This window comes from Patiria miniata, unplaced genomic scaffold, assembly GCF_015706575.1.
Source record: "Patiria miniata isolate m_02_andy unplaced genomic scaffold, ASM1570657v1 HiC_scaffold_3, whole genome shotgun sequence".
Taxonomy (NCBI): domain Eukaryota; kingdom Metazoa; phylum Echinodermata; class Asteroidea; order Valvatida; family Asterinidae; genus Patiria; species Patiria miniata.
Window position 1 is genome coordinate 33,488,872 of NW_024037069.1, and position 19,060 is coordinate 33,507,931.

The window sequence follows — 19,060 nt, forward strand, 5'->3', positions numbered from 1 at the left end:
GCAAAATTTTGATAAAAACGCAAGGCTAACCCCTTACATTTTTGAAATTCCACATAATTGTCAAATTTGCCCAATTTGAATAAAAGAGCAAGGCTAACCCCTTACATTTCGCATTTCCACAAGTCAGAGTCAAATTTGCCAGATTTTGATAAAACGCAAGGCTAGCCCATAACATTTTGAAATTTCCCAAAAAAGTCAAATTTGCAAAATTTTGATAAAAAGGCAAGGCTAACCCCTTTCATTTTTGAAATTCAAAATAACTAAAAAAGTCAAATTGTTGAAAATAAAATTTCCCAAAAATTGTCAAATTTCCCCAATTTAAAAAAAAATGCAAGGCTAACCCCTTACATTTTAAAATGTCCAAAAAAAGTTTACCAAATTTTGATAAAAACACAAGGTTAACCCCTTATATTTTTGAAATTCCCCAAAAAGGTCAAATTTGCCCAATTTGAATAAAAATGCAAGGTTAACCCCTTACGTTTTTTATTTTCAGAAAAAGTCAAATTATGCCCAATGTTGAAAAAAATCCTAGGCTAACCCCTGACATTCTTTTAATTCCCCCAAAAGGTCAAGTTTGCCAAATTTGAATAAAAAACTCAAGGCTAACCACTTACAATTTGAAATTTCTATAAAAGTCAGATTTGCCAAATTTTGATAAAAGCGCAAGGCTAACCCCTTCCCAAAAAAGGTCAAACAAAGTTCTTGAAGAAAAGGGTCAAAAGTGTTGGCCCACTTATGTCTTGATATCATCTTTAATCTTACTTTAAATATGGAACTCATTGCTACATGTATTGTTATTATCAAATTTATTTCAAAATCAAGGCTTGTTACTTAATTAAACAGTTTTGGCAATTTAAAACAGTGGTCTTTCAATGGAAAAACATGTACTCTTGTTAACTCCCAAGAACACTCAAAGAACAGCACAAGAAATGTCTTCAAATTTTTTCCTATTTTAACACCATTGTTTTTAGCAGTTTAATCCTAAAAATCTTGCTTGCGCCCAGTCCTGTTGCATAAACACTACTCTGCAAATTCGACAATCTTTTGTGTTTTATAAGATGAAATTAACAAGTTGATTCTGTTGTGTACATAATTGTTTCAAAAAGAGCAAAGAATTATCAATTATTATATTGTAACTAATGTATATTACAAGATTGTTTAAATTACATGTAACTGTGATGTGAAAATACATTTACATGAAGCTTCAGAGAGCAATTTTGACTGTCTAAGTGTTGCTTTGTTCCTAAAACAAAACAAAAAACAAAACAAAGTGAAGACATCATAAGGGACTCAACATTTCAACACACGGTCAAAAGTGAAAACAACAAGCATAAAGCAAAATATCCAAAACATTAAAATGTCTAAGCACCTTTTGAGTATGAACTGCATTGAACTAGTCAGTAGACACTAAATTTACATTCATGTAATAACTTCACCTGCACTGTACACCTTTATACATTGGAAAAAAAATATCACTAAGGCAAGAATCTAGAGATTTTGCGTCTAGGTCTGATTATACAATGGACATTCCCAGGGTAGACCTCTGCTAGATTCTACATGTACATTGGCAAAGTGAGGACTATTTTATTGGCTTTTTTTTTCAATATCAGCGAAAAAGGTATTGTTTTTTGTTTTATTATTATCTTAATTGCAAACAAGGTTTTTGAAAAACAAAAATAATTGTTGCCAACAGCTGATGCTCTAAATTTGGTAGTTCTAAATGCAAACAGTTACCATGCGTACTATGTCCATATACACAACACAATTTAATATTACAGCAGGGAATAACATCAGGAATAGCTAAAGCTGGCTTGCAAAACAAATCAATACAAACTTCTTCATTTTTTTCATCAACGGTCAAGGAAAGTTAATCTGAACATTTCAAACTGATAAAAACATTTTTTTTCTCCAATATACAACCATGAACCATATTCTTATCTCTAAACTACTTTTATCTTTAATTTATCTATTTTTTGCCATTTTTAGTGAAATCTACAGTCCTTTATTTCATACCTTGGAAGGAATACACAAATCTTCTACCAATATACAATCATTTCTAGTTTTCCGCTAGTGCTAAACTTCAAGTGCTTATAGCACTCGAAAAGCATTCATGGTATTTCTTTTTTTTAATAAGACCAGCTTATTAACAAATTTACAAGACTTTTTTTTTCTTTCAACAAGTCAAATCACATTTACAATTTCACAATTTACAACTTCATTCTATGACCAGGAATGATCTATTTCAATTTTCTAGGCTCTTGTGGCCAACGAAAGTAGCAAAATTACAATTTTTTTTGTCTTTTTAAAGATTTGATTTTACTCCGTTGCCATTTTCTTTCATGGCATTGAATTCCATTATTTTTTTACGTGCATTAATATCACAGCAAACAAAAAGTGTAATTTGCAATTTACAATATCGCATGTAAAAGTCAGGATTAAAGCAAAACTGAAATCCAAGTGCAGAAAAAAACTTGTAAGGAAATTCTCTGTTAAACCGCAAACTCCTCGTCACGGATTAAATAAACTGCAAGGATCATACAGGGTAGGACCTTCAACGGTTATCTGCTGGCCAAATGCGGGTAAAAGCAGCGGTGGACTAGTCAAAACCATTGCTAAGTAGTCATCCTTGAGAGTCAAAATTATTGTAAATAACATTGTTGTTTATGAAATTCTGGTGTAAAAATTTAAACATTATTTTGCGGAATAGTAAAAAGGCCTGCGCACTACAGATAAGAGTCTGATTCATGAGTCTGGCTGACTAGCAAAAAAACAAGTTAAGGCGAACCCTGATCCCGCTAAAAATGATTTTCTTACAAGTCTTAATATAAGAAAAATATTTCTTGTTTCAAGAAATGTTTTCTCTTGTCTGACTCCCTAGAAATTGTTTCGAGGGAGTGAGACAAGAACATTTCTTGAAATAATCTTTTTTTCTAGTTTTAGGAATTCTTTTTTATACAATTGACCAGTAAGCCGAGAAGACAAGATAAACAAAGGAAAATCAACTTCTTGATATGACACAAACACCCCAACTACAAGACCAACAAACAAATAATTACAAGATTAGTACTTCATTCAAAACCATTGACACACATACATAAATAGGCAAAATGACGCAGGGCTCTTGAAACCTGTCCATGAGGTTCTGCTAGCTGTCCAGCGCGCTGCGTCTTACCATGCATGTACAGTACGTATGTACATTATACCGGGGGTACATCTTTGTATACTGCGTAGTGAACCGTGGGGTACAGTTATATGCGATTAGATACCGGTACAGCCAGAGCTACATGTACTATATATACATATGTGCATGATTTGTCTGAGCATGGAAGTCAGAAAGGCATCTTTGTCAACATGTGAGGCACAGGCCACTCAAAATGTCTGCTGGATCCATGCGTGCAACCCTGTACACCTGTGCCATAGTCCATGATTGTGTACTCCTATAATGGGTACATGCCAACCAACCCAATATTAGTCGACAGAAATTCTCTGATGCATAAGTAAGGGCCGTACATGTATGCTCATTGCCATTATTGTCATAATCCATTGTGGAGCTGAGTTTTTCTCCGGCAAATGATGCCAAATGCCGCGCATGCATTGTCACATGAAGGCAGGGCTTGACCGGGCATTCAGGTTCAAGATATTAGTTGACCTGCCCTCAACAGTTCTTGTACTGAGTTTCTTAAAATCAAGCAGCAACAGTTGTCTGAAGTGGAAGCACACACAAGAAGCATAGTGTACTTTTGTATGTACTACTGTTGTTATAACGTCGGCTTTTTCTCTACACATTGCGAATAGTTTCTGCATGGTTTCCATTCCAGCAGGTTAATGTTTCAAGTACGGAGTAAATGTCTGTTTACTTTTAGAGTCATTTAATATGAGTTCTCTCCATTGTTCATATGAGAGTCTCCAGTCTGGGCGACAGATTTGTGATCCCAAGGAACTCAATCTTGCCGGAATTATCATCCGCGACGTCCACGTCAATTGGATTCTGCTCGTCAAGTGGGGACCATTGCCCGGCCCGCTGCGAATCGCTGTTCATGCGAGCGATTCTCGTCCTTAGAAACAAGGGCGAGTGCGGCAGCTCCGGTAGGCTGCCTTTCTTGGTGACTTTTGGGTGTTTTGTGAGGGTGTTCGGGGGTCCTGTGTGTGCCAAATCTGGGAGGCTGGTGAAGTTACCGCTTTTTGGGCGATGGTAGGATGGTGGAGGCAACTCTCGGTACGACGGTGGTGGAGGCCGACCATCCGGAGACTGAGGCTCTGTGGGCGAGTTAAGCAGCGGCCGGACTTCCGTAGGGCTAGCTGGGGGATCCCGGTTGCATCGGTTTCGTCTTGGGGGTGGGGAGGGACTGCCTTTAGCCATTTGTCCATTCTCCACATGACCGTCTTCCATCTCAAGACCGATGCCTTCATCTGACAGACGCTGGTTTCCGTTTTTCTTCTCGGGGACAGATGCTGTGAATCGTACTGGTAAAAACTCGCCTGGGGAAACAAAGACAATAAAAAAAGATTCTCAATTACAATCATTAATCACTGTCATTTACTACAGTGTAACAAAGATTATGACAATGAGACAACTTGTTTTTTTGGTACATAGAGGCTTCATGTTCATGCTGAAATCAGGAAAAACGTGAGGCAATGCTAGAACTTTACTAAAAAAATGATTCAGTACTCCTCATTTTTTCTTTTGGTTTGGGTTTTTTTGGGTCAAAAACACATTGCCAAACGCCACAACTTGAACCACTTTCCAGATTATCCAAAACATTTTAAGCTAATCTTATTGCTTTTTAAATACACAAAAGTTAACCATTAGAACAGTGGATTTATGAATGCTGTGCCGCAACATGATCAGCCGTTCGGTTACCAACTCGGTGTCAGAAAATGCCTCATGCAGTCAGTACATACTGGACGTTTACCATGCAAACAACTTGAAGATTTGGACTCATTTAACACATTCAAAGATCTCAATTCAGTTAAAAATTCATTCAGATTCAGAACTGTAAGAAAGCTCTAACAGGCTGTGGCAAAACTGGAACCTTAGGAACGAAAATGGGTACATGTAAAAACAAACTTTAGAACTTCAGAAAAAACTGTGAAGAAAAACATGAGTTAGGCTGAAATGTTAAACAGCATGCAACAGGGAAAAACACTTCATTGAAGTCCATAAACCTTGACAGCTGATGCAGCATGTTGGACTTAAAAAACACTTGAAACAATTAAAAGTCACACACGGAAAGCCTGCTGGAATTATGGAGATCTTAGAGAGTTCAAAGGTTAAAAGGTCGTTCATGTTGATCGAGGTCAAGCTGACAAAGAGAAATGCGGTTATACAAATATGGATTTCTCATGCAATGCATTAACAAGGCACAGTTTTAATTCGGCGCAGAACAAATGTTTCAGCTGTGGAGTGAGTGTGAAGAAAGTGATTTATATTAACCCTTACCCCTCTTGGCACACCGTAACGCCACCCGAGTCACAATTCAAGTCACAAGCTATTCAAACAAGTTCTGGCAAAAATATTCCTTTTTCATTGTTCGTTGATTGTTAGTGTTGGCCGGACTTGTGGTTGAATTGTGACCGACATGTGACTGACTTGTGATTTGACATGTGATCGAAACACTTGAAACTCTCGCCACAAGTCATGTTTGAGACCAGACTTCATCGGCACCACATTACACCAAAAGTTGGGCAAATTCATGGATCGTGGTGTGTTACAGCTACAGTGCACATGGCCTACAGTGGCTGAGTTAGGCTGTTTTCACAGATCAGGCAAGGCACCCTACCAAACCTCTGGTGCTCTGTGGTGCGTAACGGGGAAGTCCAAAACGGCCATGCAAGGGTAAGGGTTAATAGTAATTCCAGGGAGTTTTACTTCACATTTTACTTGGTTCTTGGTTGCTACTGCCGGATTTTATTGCTCTCTAGACTGACGAAGCGTACTGCATTGCACTGGGACGAATATTGGAACCTGTTAGCGGACAACACACACAAAATGAGGGAAGGCAAATAGGAAAAGCCAGGGGTGTCAGAAACGTGTCAAAAAGAATAACAAAAGGGGGAAAAAATGCAATATCCTGCCACCTCTTTCGTTCACCATAGTCAGCGCTCTTAGTGGACTCCGTAAACCCAGAAAATTCTAAGAATGTTTCAATTTTTGTGAAAAATATTTCATACTTAACTTTAAAACATGTAATTTGGAATGGCGAAACATGTACAAACTTTGAGAACTACTCTATACTTTGTGCACAAAAAACACAGCGGTGTCTGAACACTAAATTTCATTCTGAACTTGTTTAGAGATATTCCTCCAATTTGTTTTGTTTTTTTGATGTACACAGAGGTCATTAAAAACTGATAAATTATTTAAGGACCAGTCTCAATTCATATCCAGGACGAGTTCCAGTCAAGTTGCGGACATTGTATCAGGTATAACTTCAGGATTCTGAACAACTTCCCGGCAATTTTCCCGCTATGAAGTTATCAGTGTTGGTGAGTCAAGCAGTTGCTAATGAAAACTTCCCCGGAACATGTCCGGGACAAATGCAGAGCTTCTTCGGAACAAACTGAATGATTCTACCCGCAACTCGTCCAGAACTCGTCCCGGATATGAATTGAGACGGGCCCTTAAACTATTTGTCACTTGTTCACAATGTTTCTTCCATTTACGAACCAGTTCTCTGCTGCGTTCACTCCCCTGCCGCACTTAAAAGAGTTGGACTCTGACAAAGGAAACTGAGTCAGTCCCACTGAGCCAGGCATTTAAATAGCGGTGTTGCTTATAGACAGATGAGCAGCAGACAAGCCTAGCTACCCTCATGCCAACCAAGGTTGGATGTAAACCGTGGCCAAGTCCATGTACTGGCCAAAAGCAGATAACAAGACTAAAGATTTCATATTGACAAACCTAGTAGGGGAAACAAAGGCACCAGGTTACAGATGTAATGAAGCAAGATTGTCATTTTGGTCAAAGTTTTACTCACCGGAATTTCTGCCGTTGGACGAGGTGGAGAGTTTGCGGTGATCCACGCTGCAGGAGCCGGTCGTATTGCTCAAACGTTTCTCCTCCTGACTCCAGATTCGCTTTTTCTGAAACACACAAACAAAATTTGCTTGTTGCTTAACGTTTTGCTTAACTGAACCATAGCATCTTCCTAAGGGGGTACACTTCTGTTACTTAGTTTTAAGTAGTTCTATTTTCCAAAGAGTCCAATAAAGATGGCCGGCTCTCCTTCCTTGATGTCAGCCTCTCAAGAAACACCAACTGCTCACTTAACACCGTGTCCACCGCAAGCCCACCCACACTTACACAGGCATAGAAGTGGGGTACTTCCTTTGTTCTCGTGTACTAACATTTTGCAATGTCGCACACTAATTTCAAAATGCTCTTTTTTTAACCAGAAGTAATTTCCTGGGCTGAAATTCGGACTTAACAACCCTTTTCTAAAACTCTTCCATTTGCGACAAGTCAACCCACCTTCGAAATTCCTAGTTTTTTAGTCAAATCCATATATCTATTTCGTGAAAAACTTGTGGAGTACCGAAACGCAAGTCGGTGGGCTTTCCTTGTGGGGTACCTCCTATTGTTCCGGTACCCAATAAGGCAGTGTTTATACGTTCACCCATACTGACCGCTACCTACACTTTCTTTCCATGTGATTAAACTTGGATATTACTTTTAAAATAGAAACAACCAATCCGCAACTCACCCCTGATGAGGAACTGGAACGTTGCTGGTTGGAACCGGTGAAGAATGTGCCGCCATACCGGTCACGAACCCACTCAGGCATCCACATGCTGTTACGGATGAAGCGACGATACTCTTTCACAACCTGTCATAGATTAGCCCCCACAAAAAAAGGAAAATCTATTTCAGTCGTCTTTTCACAATTGAAAATGCTCATTTCGCTTCAGGCCAATGTAATTTAGGTTTAATAGTTTCAATATGAAGTAGTGGCATTCAAACTGAATTAGCATGGCATTATAAACAATAAAATTTGATTTAGAAATGTCAGGATGAACCTGAACGAATTGTGATTGTTCCCTGTAGACAAGACTCAAACCGAACAACCGACTCCGGCAAAACTCTGTGCTCAACTGGTAAGAGGGTCTGTACTAGCAAGCTTGAAATTGTATTCTTGCAGTCCCTTGGACAACACTGATACTGTGTTTATGAATTTACATTGGTGACAGGCAAAACCCAGTACTGAACCTATGATTGTTGACGTGATGAAATGTTTTCGCTTTTTTTTTGCTTGAAGTATTAACAGACCCTTGGACAGCATTTTCTTACGTACCTTTTCATTCATGAAACAGTGGAAGAGGAAGATGAAGACTCCTTGGAAGACGTTGGCGATGGTGAAGATGTAAGCAAACACCAGGAGAGACTCGGTGACGTACAGGAGGCCAAACGCCCAAGTGATACCCAGGAGACAAAGGAGGACCAAGGCACCTCGAACCCAGGACCTAAACACGGAGGATAAAAATCAACATAATGTGTTACAAATTTGTAGTCAAAGTTTATTAATTCAAGGAGAGAGTTATTGTTGGATTTATGTCTTGTAGGTGGGTGCATGTGGAATGTGGGTAGGACCCAAGTTCAGAGGGATGGGTACAGGGTGGGTGAGGGGTGAGGGGTGAGGGGTGAGGGGGCATTGGGGTGGGTATAAGAGTGGAAGGGATTGGGATTGGGGTTGTATTGGGAGTGATTTGACAGGGGTTGGCGGCAGGGAAAGTTAGGAACTTCAGTTGGGGGGGGGGGGAGGGTTCACTGTGAGCGATCCTTGGCTTTGAAGAAGAGGGGTTGGGTATTTAGGACGGGTACAATGAGAAGAGGTTAAGTAGGTAGGGGATTGTTGACGAGGTGTGCCAATGGAATTTCATAAATTGCTGAGTGCAAATTTACAAAATTGCTGAGTGCAAATTTACAAACTTGCTGTTGCAACATTTGTTAAATATCGTCACTTTTCAGGCAATGTTTAGTGTGGACTGTGGACATGACGTACGGACGTACACACAGGTACATGTCCATGTCCATGGCATGCTTGAGTATGGCACTCATTTCGACTTTACAGTTTGCCCCCCAAAAAACATGCCACACATAATACAATACCAAAGTTGTCACATTTCAGCAGTCATTGTACAAACCCCTGAATCATACAGCATTATAAACAAAAAGGTAGCAATATGTAAAATACTGAAATACAGAAGATTTCACAGAACCAAATGATAGCAAGGTGAAAAAAAAATTGGACTGAGGAGGAAGAAAAGTACCCCTAGCTTATAAAATAAAGAGATGAGAACGAAATAAGCTTTGTGTAGATGTACCGGCCTCCAGTGGTGAAAAAGAAAACAAAAAGTGCAATCACTGGTAACTATAGCGTGACATCAATTCACAGATACCCGAGTGAGGCAAGCACTCTCACTTCAAAACTGGTTCCTATTTCTTCCCTTATCTAAAGAAGAATAAAATGGGGTGGCCGAGGGCCAACCTACTCAGCTTGTTCTTGAGGATTCACACTGCCCTCTAGGGTTCAAGCATTCAACCAATAGAAAGACTTGTCACCATTGATGAGAGTATTTTGGTTTCAAAGTAAATGTGGAAATCAAGATCATTTCAGCAAACAGATGAAAGAAGACCCACCACCGAATTCACACACACACATGCTGATAGACCAAACGCGATCTGCACTCTGTACTAATCGTAATATTAGGGCACACCATGCAACACAATTAACAGAAAAGATGGTTTTTCTTTAATCCCTTGTAGGATTAAACAACAAAATGTGAATTCTTCAAAGCAGGACACAAATCAATGTTTCAAACATAACAGTTATGTATACAAACGAGCTTATTTTAGTCACAGATAGGATTTTCGTTTCCCTGAACCAGCACTTGTTCAATACATCAAATCCTTTACTTCAAGCTTACAATACAATTATAGGGGAGGGGGGGGGGGAGCAGAGTGCATGACACAATATTTTAATCGACGTCTGTACTTACACCGCAACTCCCATATTGTTGTCTCCTCCACTAGAGTGACAGGATAGTTATTAAACAGGAAGAGAAACAGTTGATTTTAACCAATAAACCAACAGCTACAGCTACGACTACTACATGTACATTGAATCCAGGGGTCAGATTGGGGGAAAATGAAAAATCCATGAAATAATTGGCAGCAGGGGGTTGAGGGTCGCCTAGTGCCCCAGTCTATGGTAAATGTATGTGTTTGTATCGGCCTATAAAAGCAGGAATGCAAGTGGAAATTTAGGGAAAAAACGAGGAAACTCCAAACCACACAAGATTATGTCCGGTATTTTTCAATGTGTAATGGTATTCATGAGTTAGTGAAAAAAAGGTGAAATCAGCGGATCCGGAGAAAAGTTGCACAAACCTCCAAATCCCCCCCCCCATACTACCAATGCGTATCCCTATGGGGGGGGGGGGGGGGGAGGAGTTTCATTCAAACCTCCGGAAACCCCTCCCCCCCCCCCCATACCCATGCGTATCCCTAGGGGGGGGGGGGAGTTTCATTCAAACCTCCGGAACCCCCCCCCCCCCAATACCCATGCGTATCCCTGGGGGGGGGGGGGGGGGGGGGGGAGAGTTTCATTCAAACCTCCGGAACCCCCCCCCCCCCCAATACCCATGCGTATCCCGGGGGGGGGGGGGGGGGAGTTTCATTCAAACCTCCGGAACCCCCCCCCCCATACCCATGCGTATCCCTAGGGGGGGGGGGGGGGGGTTTCATTCAAACCTCCGGAACCCCCCCCCCCCCCTTCCCCCAAGCGTACGTGCCTATCACATGTACCAATATCGCTGTGGAACAAAAACACACATCTCATGCATGGCAACAATTCAAGGAATCTAGAATAACAAGAGAGTCATAGGACAGGAAATGAAAACAAAACACCCAAAGTAACCCCAAAAACCAAAATAACAAAAACAACACAAGGAGCGTTGATACATGTACATGTTCTTGAGGATTTCATACATGTGCTAATGTGTTGTGTAAAAGTCATAATGTTAGTATCCATTCAGTCTCCAAATACGTACATGTACAAAGACACCCCCAATTACATACATGTACACATGTAAATGAACTCACAAATAAAACCAATAACAACTAATAAATCTAATAGTGAGAACAATTGTGCAGTTGTGATTACAAGTGCCACCACTGAATCACTGTGAGGTCGATAAACCATAGATCATCCTACATTCAATCTTTTGAAATGGATTCTCAAAATCCTCAGCCAACACAAAAAGCATAAATGGGGAGTCAGGTTGGCACAGCAGTACTTTCCTCGCCTTACACCGCTGTGACCAAGATTCGATTCCTGCCTGGGCCAATATGTGGATCGGGTTTGTAGTCCCTGCCTGATTCTGTGGGGTTTCCTTAGCATATTCATCTGTAAAACTGTAATTTCTTCACATTGTCTTCTCTTTACTGGGCCCCACGGGAGACCAGTGGATTCCACTGAATAGGCTACCCAGTTCAGAAATAAAAATAGAAAAAAAAACCAATAAATAAATAAATAAATAAAAGTGAAATTTTCTGGTACAAAAAAAATTGATTCTTCGTTATTTTCCCCCGGTAAGTGAGTTCTGAGTTACTGATGAATTTAAAAATGGGTGAAAAGACTGACATTTCCCCCTTTGTTTGAAGGATAAATTTATCAAAAATCAGGATTTGCCTGTAAATCAAAAGTACATAACTTTGTTGAGTTCAACCAATTAAGTGAGCTACTTCAGTTTGCAAATTCACAAACTACATTCTACATGTACATGTAGTTTTAGAATTTCAAAGTAAAGCCTTGGTTTACAATGCACAGGTTTTTTTAATGGAAAATATCTTGAATGACACTTGGGTAAGTGATTTATCGACCACACAGCACTCTTAACTCCTACGAGACACGGCAGTAAGCCTTACACAATCTGCTGGCTGCTTCCAAAGTTTTGCTCGTTGAGGACGGGACTTGGGGAGTCGGAATAGAGAGTTGGAAGGAAATGAGAGGAAACAGCTGTCAGGTTAGTAAATGACATGCATCCAGACAGAGGTACAAAGGTGAGACACAAAGTACAAAGTATACCACGCTGGCTGGCTGAGATTCAAACTACACTTGATGATGGGGGCCACATTAGCTTCATGTACATGTGGGTCATTCTATGAATTTGGGGTCCACTTTTTTTCCTGTCCCTGTTACATCTGACATCTATGATTATATAATTTTGCTGCACTCCTTTTTGCAATTGTCCTCCAAGAATGATTATGAATAGCAAATTACCTACCAGGCACTCAACGAATGTTATACAAACAAAATGTCCAAGTCATTCATAACGACAATCGAAAGGTCACTGACACTGGAAAAATGTCATACTTTGGACCCTGATAAATTGCCTGATAAATTTTTGGGCAGTTAGACTTTGCTGTCGTAAAAATCATACATGTTTGTGATGTACAATTTTTTATTAGGCATGGATTTTTACTGATTGAACAAACATTAATGCTGAAATAGATGAACATTCAACCAATTAGTTTCAAATTTTTGTCATGAGAAGTTTTGAGTGATCACAGGGCTTGGAAGAAAATAATAACCACAAGCGAAGTGCTGGCCCAGCGTGAACCACTTGTGGTTGTATATCCCTGACTTGTCAGGAAGGAAAGAAGGAAGTCAGGTCTGAGGTAGATTAAAGAGCTAATCTCTGGGATCAAAACTGGGGATAAAAAGAGGATTAACAGATCCCCATCAACGTCCCCCTGAGGTAATGCAGACATGTTTGGTTTTATACCCCGGGCTTAAAGGGATTGACTGATTTAATCTGTCAGGGCTGGCAATGCCTGGATGGACATCCATCACCGCTATCTCTTTCGTTTGTTTCTTGTTAAAACTTTTCTGGCTTCTTTTTCATTTTCAAGTTTTTATCTGGTTCAAGCCTCCTGAACCAAGTCCACCTGTGGGACAGAGGGACTGAGATGAGACGCAACACAGACCTACCGGTAACTGCAACAGGAAATATGATGCGGAGAGACAGTCTACAGAACTCTAAACTCGTCAGACAAACTCATCAAACCAAATTTGCCAAATGAGCCAGATACAGACAGTCGACGCATAACTTGCGTCATTAAATTACTACAAAGATCAAGTCTGCTACAAAGTAGGAAAGTTGGAAAAGGCTTTTCAGAAGTTCAATAACTTCAAAATCATCACTCAACAGCTATTTTGTTAAAACCCACAAATTCTATGATATTCAACTCCACCCTATCACAACCCAATATTTACATGCTTTCCCAACGCCAATATTTTTTGACCATCAGTGAACCATTATGGATTTGGTCATAAGCCCAAGTCCACCATTGGTTTGTGTACATTTCTTATGCACGTGACCGAGTTTGGCCAAGTCTGACTATGGTCACCTGACCAAAAGGTCCTGATCTAATTGGTCAATGCACACATTTTGATTGACAGGCAGAAAGGGTCAATTTTTCCTAAAAGAAAGATGCATGTTGGTTATGACGCTGAACTGGAGGATTTTCGAGCGTTTACTCACGTGATTTTCTCTTTGTTGGACTTCTCTTTCTGATTGGTCTGCATGGGGCTATGGCGACACATGATGAATATCGCCATGGAGAGGAACATGGTGTTCACCTGAAAACAGCCAATCAATTTAACCACAGTACATTAAAGGAACAAGTTTGAGTACCATTATTATGTTCATAACATAATATTATTTCCTCCTCAGAGCAGAAGCATTGACAAGCTGAGTTACACGTAGCTGAGTTCTTCCAACTAAACAATGAAGTTCAAAGCACACAATGAAGTTTTTTGCTTTTTTATCTTAACAAAAAAAATGTGTGCTGTGAACTTCACTGATACCAAACAAATATAATTACATAATAACTGATTTGTCAGAAGCAACTCTTTTTTTTTCTTCATAATATCATCCGTAATGTCAAATAATCTAACAAAATTTCATACTCGTTACTAGGAATTCAACTACATGTTTGAAGATACAATGTACATGTACCTTACTTTAACTTAGCATATTTAAACTAATTAACTTACCACGATGATGACGATAACCGGAGCAACAAAGGCCCAGATGAAGTTATTCTCCACTTCCAACCAGCAACTGGAGGAAAATAAACACATTCTAAGTAACTAAACAATTCACATTTTCACCTTTTTTGCCAAATTATTTTGATGTACATACATTTCTCTATAGCTGAAAACTCTTAGACCTACATGGACTATATAACATGTTCCACAAGTGCAGGTGGGATAACAAATTTATCTTCAAGCAAACTTGATGCACAGCAAAGATGGAACACGCACGTTGTACAAGAACTTTTTCAGCTGTTAACCTATTACATACATGTACGTGCAGCGGGAATGGCACGTGCATCTTGGATTAGCGCGATACTTGGAGTGCGGTATGGACCGTGGTATACGGGATGATGTAGCACAGTGTGTTGCCATGGATTGACTAATCAGGATCGAGGATTCAAGTTTACTTAAAGACATTGTTGTATTACCCTCAAACTTCACACCTAAATATCAAATGTTCTTCTCTATTTTCCAAGGCTTCATGTAACGCTTTGCTGCATAAACCTAGCACCTAGAAGGCCAATGTACAGTAATGCATTCAGGTAAGACCCAATTTCCCTGGCTTCAATATCCAAACCCTGGACACAATTATTCCGAAGGCCGAACATGCCATAGCGGATTAGAACAACTCCAGAGCCTTACAAGTCTTATCTCTGTAAGCAGACCAGGGAACAGAAACAACACAATTTAGTGAAACAAGTTCAAGATATTCAAGTGAATTTGTAAACTGCATATGAAGGAAACTGGTCAAATTCACCAATTTCCTTACGTTTTTGCGCAAGGAGTCAAAATGGAATAATGCTCCGTCTGGGTTGGGAAATGGGTCTCTAATCTTGGAACACCAATAATTAAGAGGTTACGATTGTTGGAATATTTTTTTTAAGAACAAGGGGGGAAAAAACGGAAAAGGCTAGAGGGCAATGTAGACATCTGTACTGATAGAGTTATTCTTAAACACAGTTAATTATGTCAAGTGATTACTCAAAGGAAATAACCCGAAGGCTAATTGGCAGAGATAGGGTTTGACCTCGTAACCTCTCCGGAATTTTGAGGGCAACTGGGAGTACTAGAAAGCTTAGAAAGTTATACTAGATGTAGGTCAACTGAGAAGTTGAAATTATTGTACAAGCATTGTTGGAAGTCTTATTCTTAAATACAGTTGAACCTTGATAAGAAGAGCACTGTTAATGCAAAATACTGCTTATAACAGGGAAAATGTTAGGTCCCAAGTCTTTGTTTTCCTTTGTCTTCCATTACTTATAATACAAGGTACCGTTTTTTTAAATTTATTTTATTTCTTATTTTAACTGGGTAGCCCATTCAGTGGAATCCACTGATCTTCCATGGGTCCCAGTAAAGAGAAGACGATGTGAAGAAATTATACAGTTTTGGGATGGGAGGAAAAGCCCAGAAGAGTATTCTGAGGAAAACCCACGGAATCAGGTAGGGACTGAAAACCCAATCCACATATGTGACCCGCTCTGCAAAAATGAGTCTGTTGTGGCAAAATTGACATTTTGAGTTTACTACATTAATAAAATGGGAATGAAATAAGCTTTCATTTGGTATATTACGGACCTCTCTAGGACATTTGGTTGCATTGTTGTGCTTGTTTAATTCTGTCAAGGTTTTGCAAAGCTAGAAAGGTCTCAATGGAGAAAAAAAGGTTTGAAAAATTACAAATACACTGTAACTAACCAAGAAAAGCACCAACAATCAAAATTTTGTTAGTTTTTTTCTTACAATATTTAAATTTCTGCGTAAGATATTTGAACTAAAACTATCAAACAACCAAAATAAAACCAAAACAAAACGTCCACATTTTAAGCAAATGTTTACTGTTTCCATTTAAAAGTGGCAAAAGCTTGAATTCAAGTTATGCGACATCAGACTCATTTTTGCAGAGCGGGTCACATATTGGCCCAGGCGGGATTCGAACCCTGGTCACAGCGGTGGAAGGCGAGGAAAGTACCGCTACGCCAACCTGACTCCCCCACACCAACCTGACTCCCCCAACCGGTACAGGTACCTGTTATAATAAGGTAATTTGTAAAATCCCAAGGACCTTGTTAATAAAGGTGTTTGACTGTACCTAATAAGACAGTTTACCCATTCCTATTGGTTGAGAGCCTCATATGGCCGGTTTTAAACAGTTGATAAAAACATGGCTGGCTGGTCTTAAAACACTTTTTCCAGTGTCATGGTGTCAATTTTGACTTATATATGAAATCCAGTGCCAGCACCGTTTTATAGGTCGCAAGTCCATAACCCTCACGTACATTGTACATGTAGGCATACCCACTACTACCAGTGAGTCAGTATTTAAAATCATTGACCTGCATTCAGACTACACCGGTACATTTGCGTACTGCGCGAAATCTCACGGCCAGGGCACAATTGGCGAATATAATTTTGAAAACTCTCAATGCAACTGGGGTACTTACTATTTGTCAGTTCCGTAGCTGCCGATGTCGATTGCTGCGGCTATACCGACCACAAACAATGGAACACCTGTCAAAGAAAGGATGTCAACATTATGCCTAAATGAAGCAACAATCCTTTGAGACTAGGGGCAGGAGGGGGCAGTTCTACTGTTAGAGTAATGAATGAAGGAGGAGGTTCAGAGGAGGGGAAGGGAGTTGTTATATGCATGAAGCAATCAATCATGATGTCAATATCATTCATCATTTATTGGTTCATTCTGTCAAGGCTTTTGTTCTGATTTATGTTTCAGAAGATTTACTGCTGTGAAAAGCAGTCAAGAAATGCTATCATTCCAACTACAAAAAACTTCAGTGGGGGGCTGTCATACTATCATTGATATACTTTTGTTTTTCTTTTCATCCAAATTCTGAAATGTAGCTTCTGCTACTTTCCACTGTTCGATAAACCCAACGCTAACCAAGCCGAAACACAATCCAACCCGACCCAACCAAGCCCGACCAACTCAACCCAACCCAACCTACATGAAACTCAACCCAACCAGCCAAACCCAACCCAACCCAATTCAGCCCAGCCCAACCCAACCCAACCCATCCCAACCCAACCCAACCCAACCCAACCCAGCCCAACCCAACCCAACCCAGGCCAGCCCAGCCCAAACCATCCCAACCCAACCCAACCCAACCCAGCCCAACCCAACCCAACCCAGGCCAGCCCAGCCCAAACCATCCCAACCCAACCCAGCCCAGCCCAGCCCAGCCCAGCCCAACCCAACCCAGGCCAGCCCAGCCCAAACCAGCCCAACCAAACCCAGCCCAACCCAACCCAACCCAGCCCACACAAGTGTGGTTTTGCCTGCAATCGGGGACCCCTATTGTCCCTGTTTTGTTTGTACTTTTAACTTTTTAGGAAGACCTCCCATATGTTTTGTACACGATCGCCAAATTTGGGACCTTCGGGAATAGGGGACCCTAGTGTCCTCTATTGTTCAACGTTCCCTATTGAATGCAGAAACAAACCCAACCCAGCCCAACCCATCCCAACCCAACCCAACCAATCCCAACCCAACCCAACCCAACCCAGCCCAACCCAACCTAACCCACCCATCCCAACCCAGCCCATCCCAATCACTCACCATATCCAAACGGATAGTAGTACTTGCGTCTGGAACTCTCAGCTTCAAACACCTCAACCAGCATGAAGTAGAGTTGTATTCCCTCCAGACACATCCAAGCAAAAGCGGCCAGGAAGAAATAGTGTAGAAGGAGTGCCACGACTGTACACATTGCCTGCAAGAACATGTGTGATAAACCAAACTTTCGTAATGCTTCACTTTTAACCCTAACGTGCCTGAATCCATCAAAATCCACACCCCTGTTTTGGAGGATTTCAGCGGAATCAGGATACCTCCATATTGAACAAGTTGGGGGATTTTGATGGATTCAGGACTTGAAGCCTAGCGGTACTGCAGGATTTTGATGGATTCAGGATACCTCTATATTGAGCAGTTGGGGGACTTTGATGGATTCAGGATCTCAACAGATTTACCCCCGGCTAACTGGTGGATTCTGATGGACTTACTGGCCACCAACATTTTTTTTGCATGGCAAAATTGATGGATTTTGGCAGATTCAGGATACTTTCTTGATAAAACACCGAAGGGGATAGGGTTAATAAATAATTTGCCAGTAGGCTTAACAAATTTAAGAACTGGGCTTGCCCTCCACCTATATAATTTTACAAGCGCTGTACACTCAGTGTTATCAAAAAGCTTGTGAGATTTAATAATATTCACACATTTTCTTGAGTTGAACTCAAACTCACTACCTCCTGATTTATAGTGGTGCAGACGTCTTACTACTCAACAACCGAGCTTGCCGGGGTCAGCTGGCCAGTTGGAACAAGATATAACAGCAAGAATCAAAACGAATAACGGGCAATATTGATGGCAGGCAATAAATAAGTAGTATTTGGGCTGTTGAATTTGACATAAAAAACATTTGTTGCAAAATTCAATGAGTTGAAATGTGTTCATCTTTTGCTAATTCGCAGCACAAAAACTTGACACAAATTCGTGTTTGCACTGAGTGTGAATGGGCCTCTAACCTACTAGATACAGCAATTCAATCAAAAGGTCAGGTTTTATAAAAGATCGAAACTAATGTTATCTGCTTACCCCACGTGATGCTTGGTCGATTCCAGCCATGAAAATGATCTCAGCAATGAGTAGACAGACGCAGAGATTCTTGTGAATTGTGTTGCGATCATTCTGAAGATTTCTGTGAGAAAAAAATGAAAAATAACGAAGATGGTACATATTAGATACAATTTTTAAAAACAAAATGTCCATAACAAAAACAGAAAAAAAGGGACAAAAACTTAACTGAAATTTAAGATTCTTAGTATTAAACAAATATGACCTAAGTTTTGATCCAAATGTTTTAAGTAGTTCACGTAGGATGAAAGGTTTTGCGGTATTCAGAACGGAAGAGGGATAAACATGCAACCACCGGGGC

At 40.3% G+C, this 19,060-nt stretch overlaps 1 protein-coding gene across 12 annotated transcripts in view; it reads right to left on the reverse strand.

Moving 5' to 3' along the window:
- Nucleotides 1–733: 733 nt before the first annotated feature.
- The window catches only part of LOC119736927 (adhesion G protein-coupled receptor L1-like), a 67,684-nt gene continuing 49,357 nt past the window's right edge, over nt 734–19,060 (reverse strand). For 8 of the 12 annotated variants that reach the window (XM_038210956.1, XM_038210963.1, XM_038210960.1 and 5 more), the window contains 11 exons: nt 18,721–18,823; nt 17,680–17,833; nt 16,547–16,613; nt 14,061–14,127; nt 13,546–13,643; nt 11,927–11,971; nt 9,997–10,026; nt 8,292–8,460; nt 7,704–7,826; nt 6,978–7,083; nt 734–4,479 (listed from right to left, as the gene is read on the reverse strand). In XM_038210956.1, the coding sequence (XP_038066884.1) occupies nt 3,893–4,479; nt 6,978–7,083; nt 7,704–7,826; nt 8,292–8,460; nt 9,997–10,026; nt 11,927–11,971; nt 13,546–13,643; nt 14,061–14,127; nt 16,547–16,613; nt 17,680–17,833; nt 18,721–18,823 (1,549 nt within the window). In that variant the 3' untranslated portion in view covers nt 734–3,892. Of the gene's footprint in view, nt 4,480–5,911; nt 5,966–6,977; nt 7,084–7,703; nt 7,827–8,291; nt 8,461–9,996; nt 10,027–11,926; nt 11,972–13,545; nt 13,644–14,060; nt 14,128–16,546; nt 16,614–17,679; nt 17,834–18,720; nt 18,824–19,060 lie in introns of those variants that run through there. The other 4 variants (XM_038210966.1, XM_038210962.1, XM_038210961.1 and 1 more) reach the window with 4 other exon arrangements.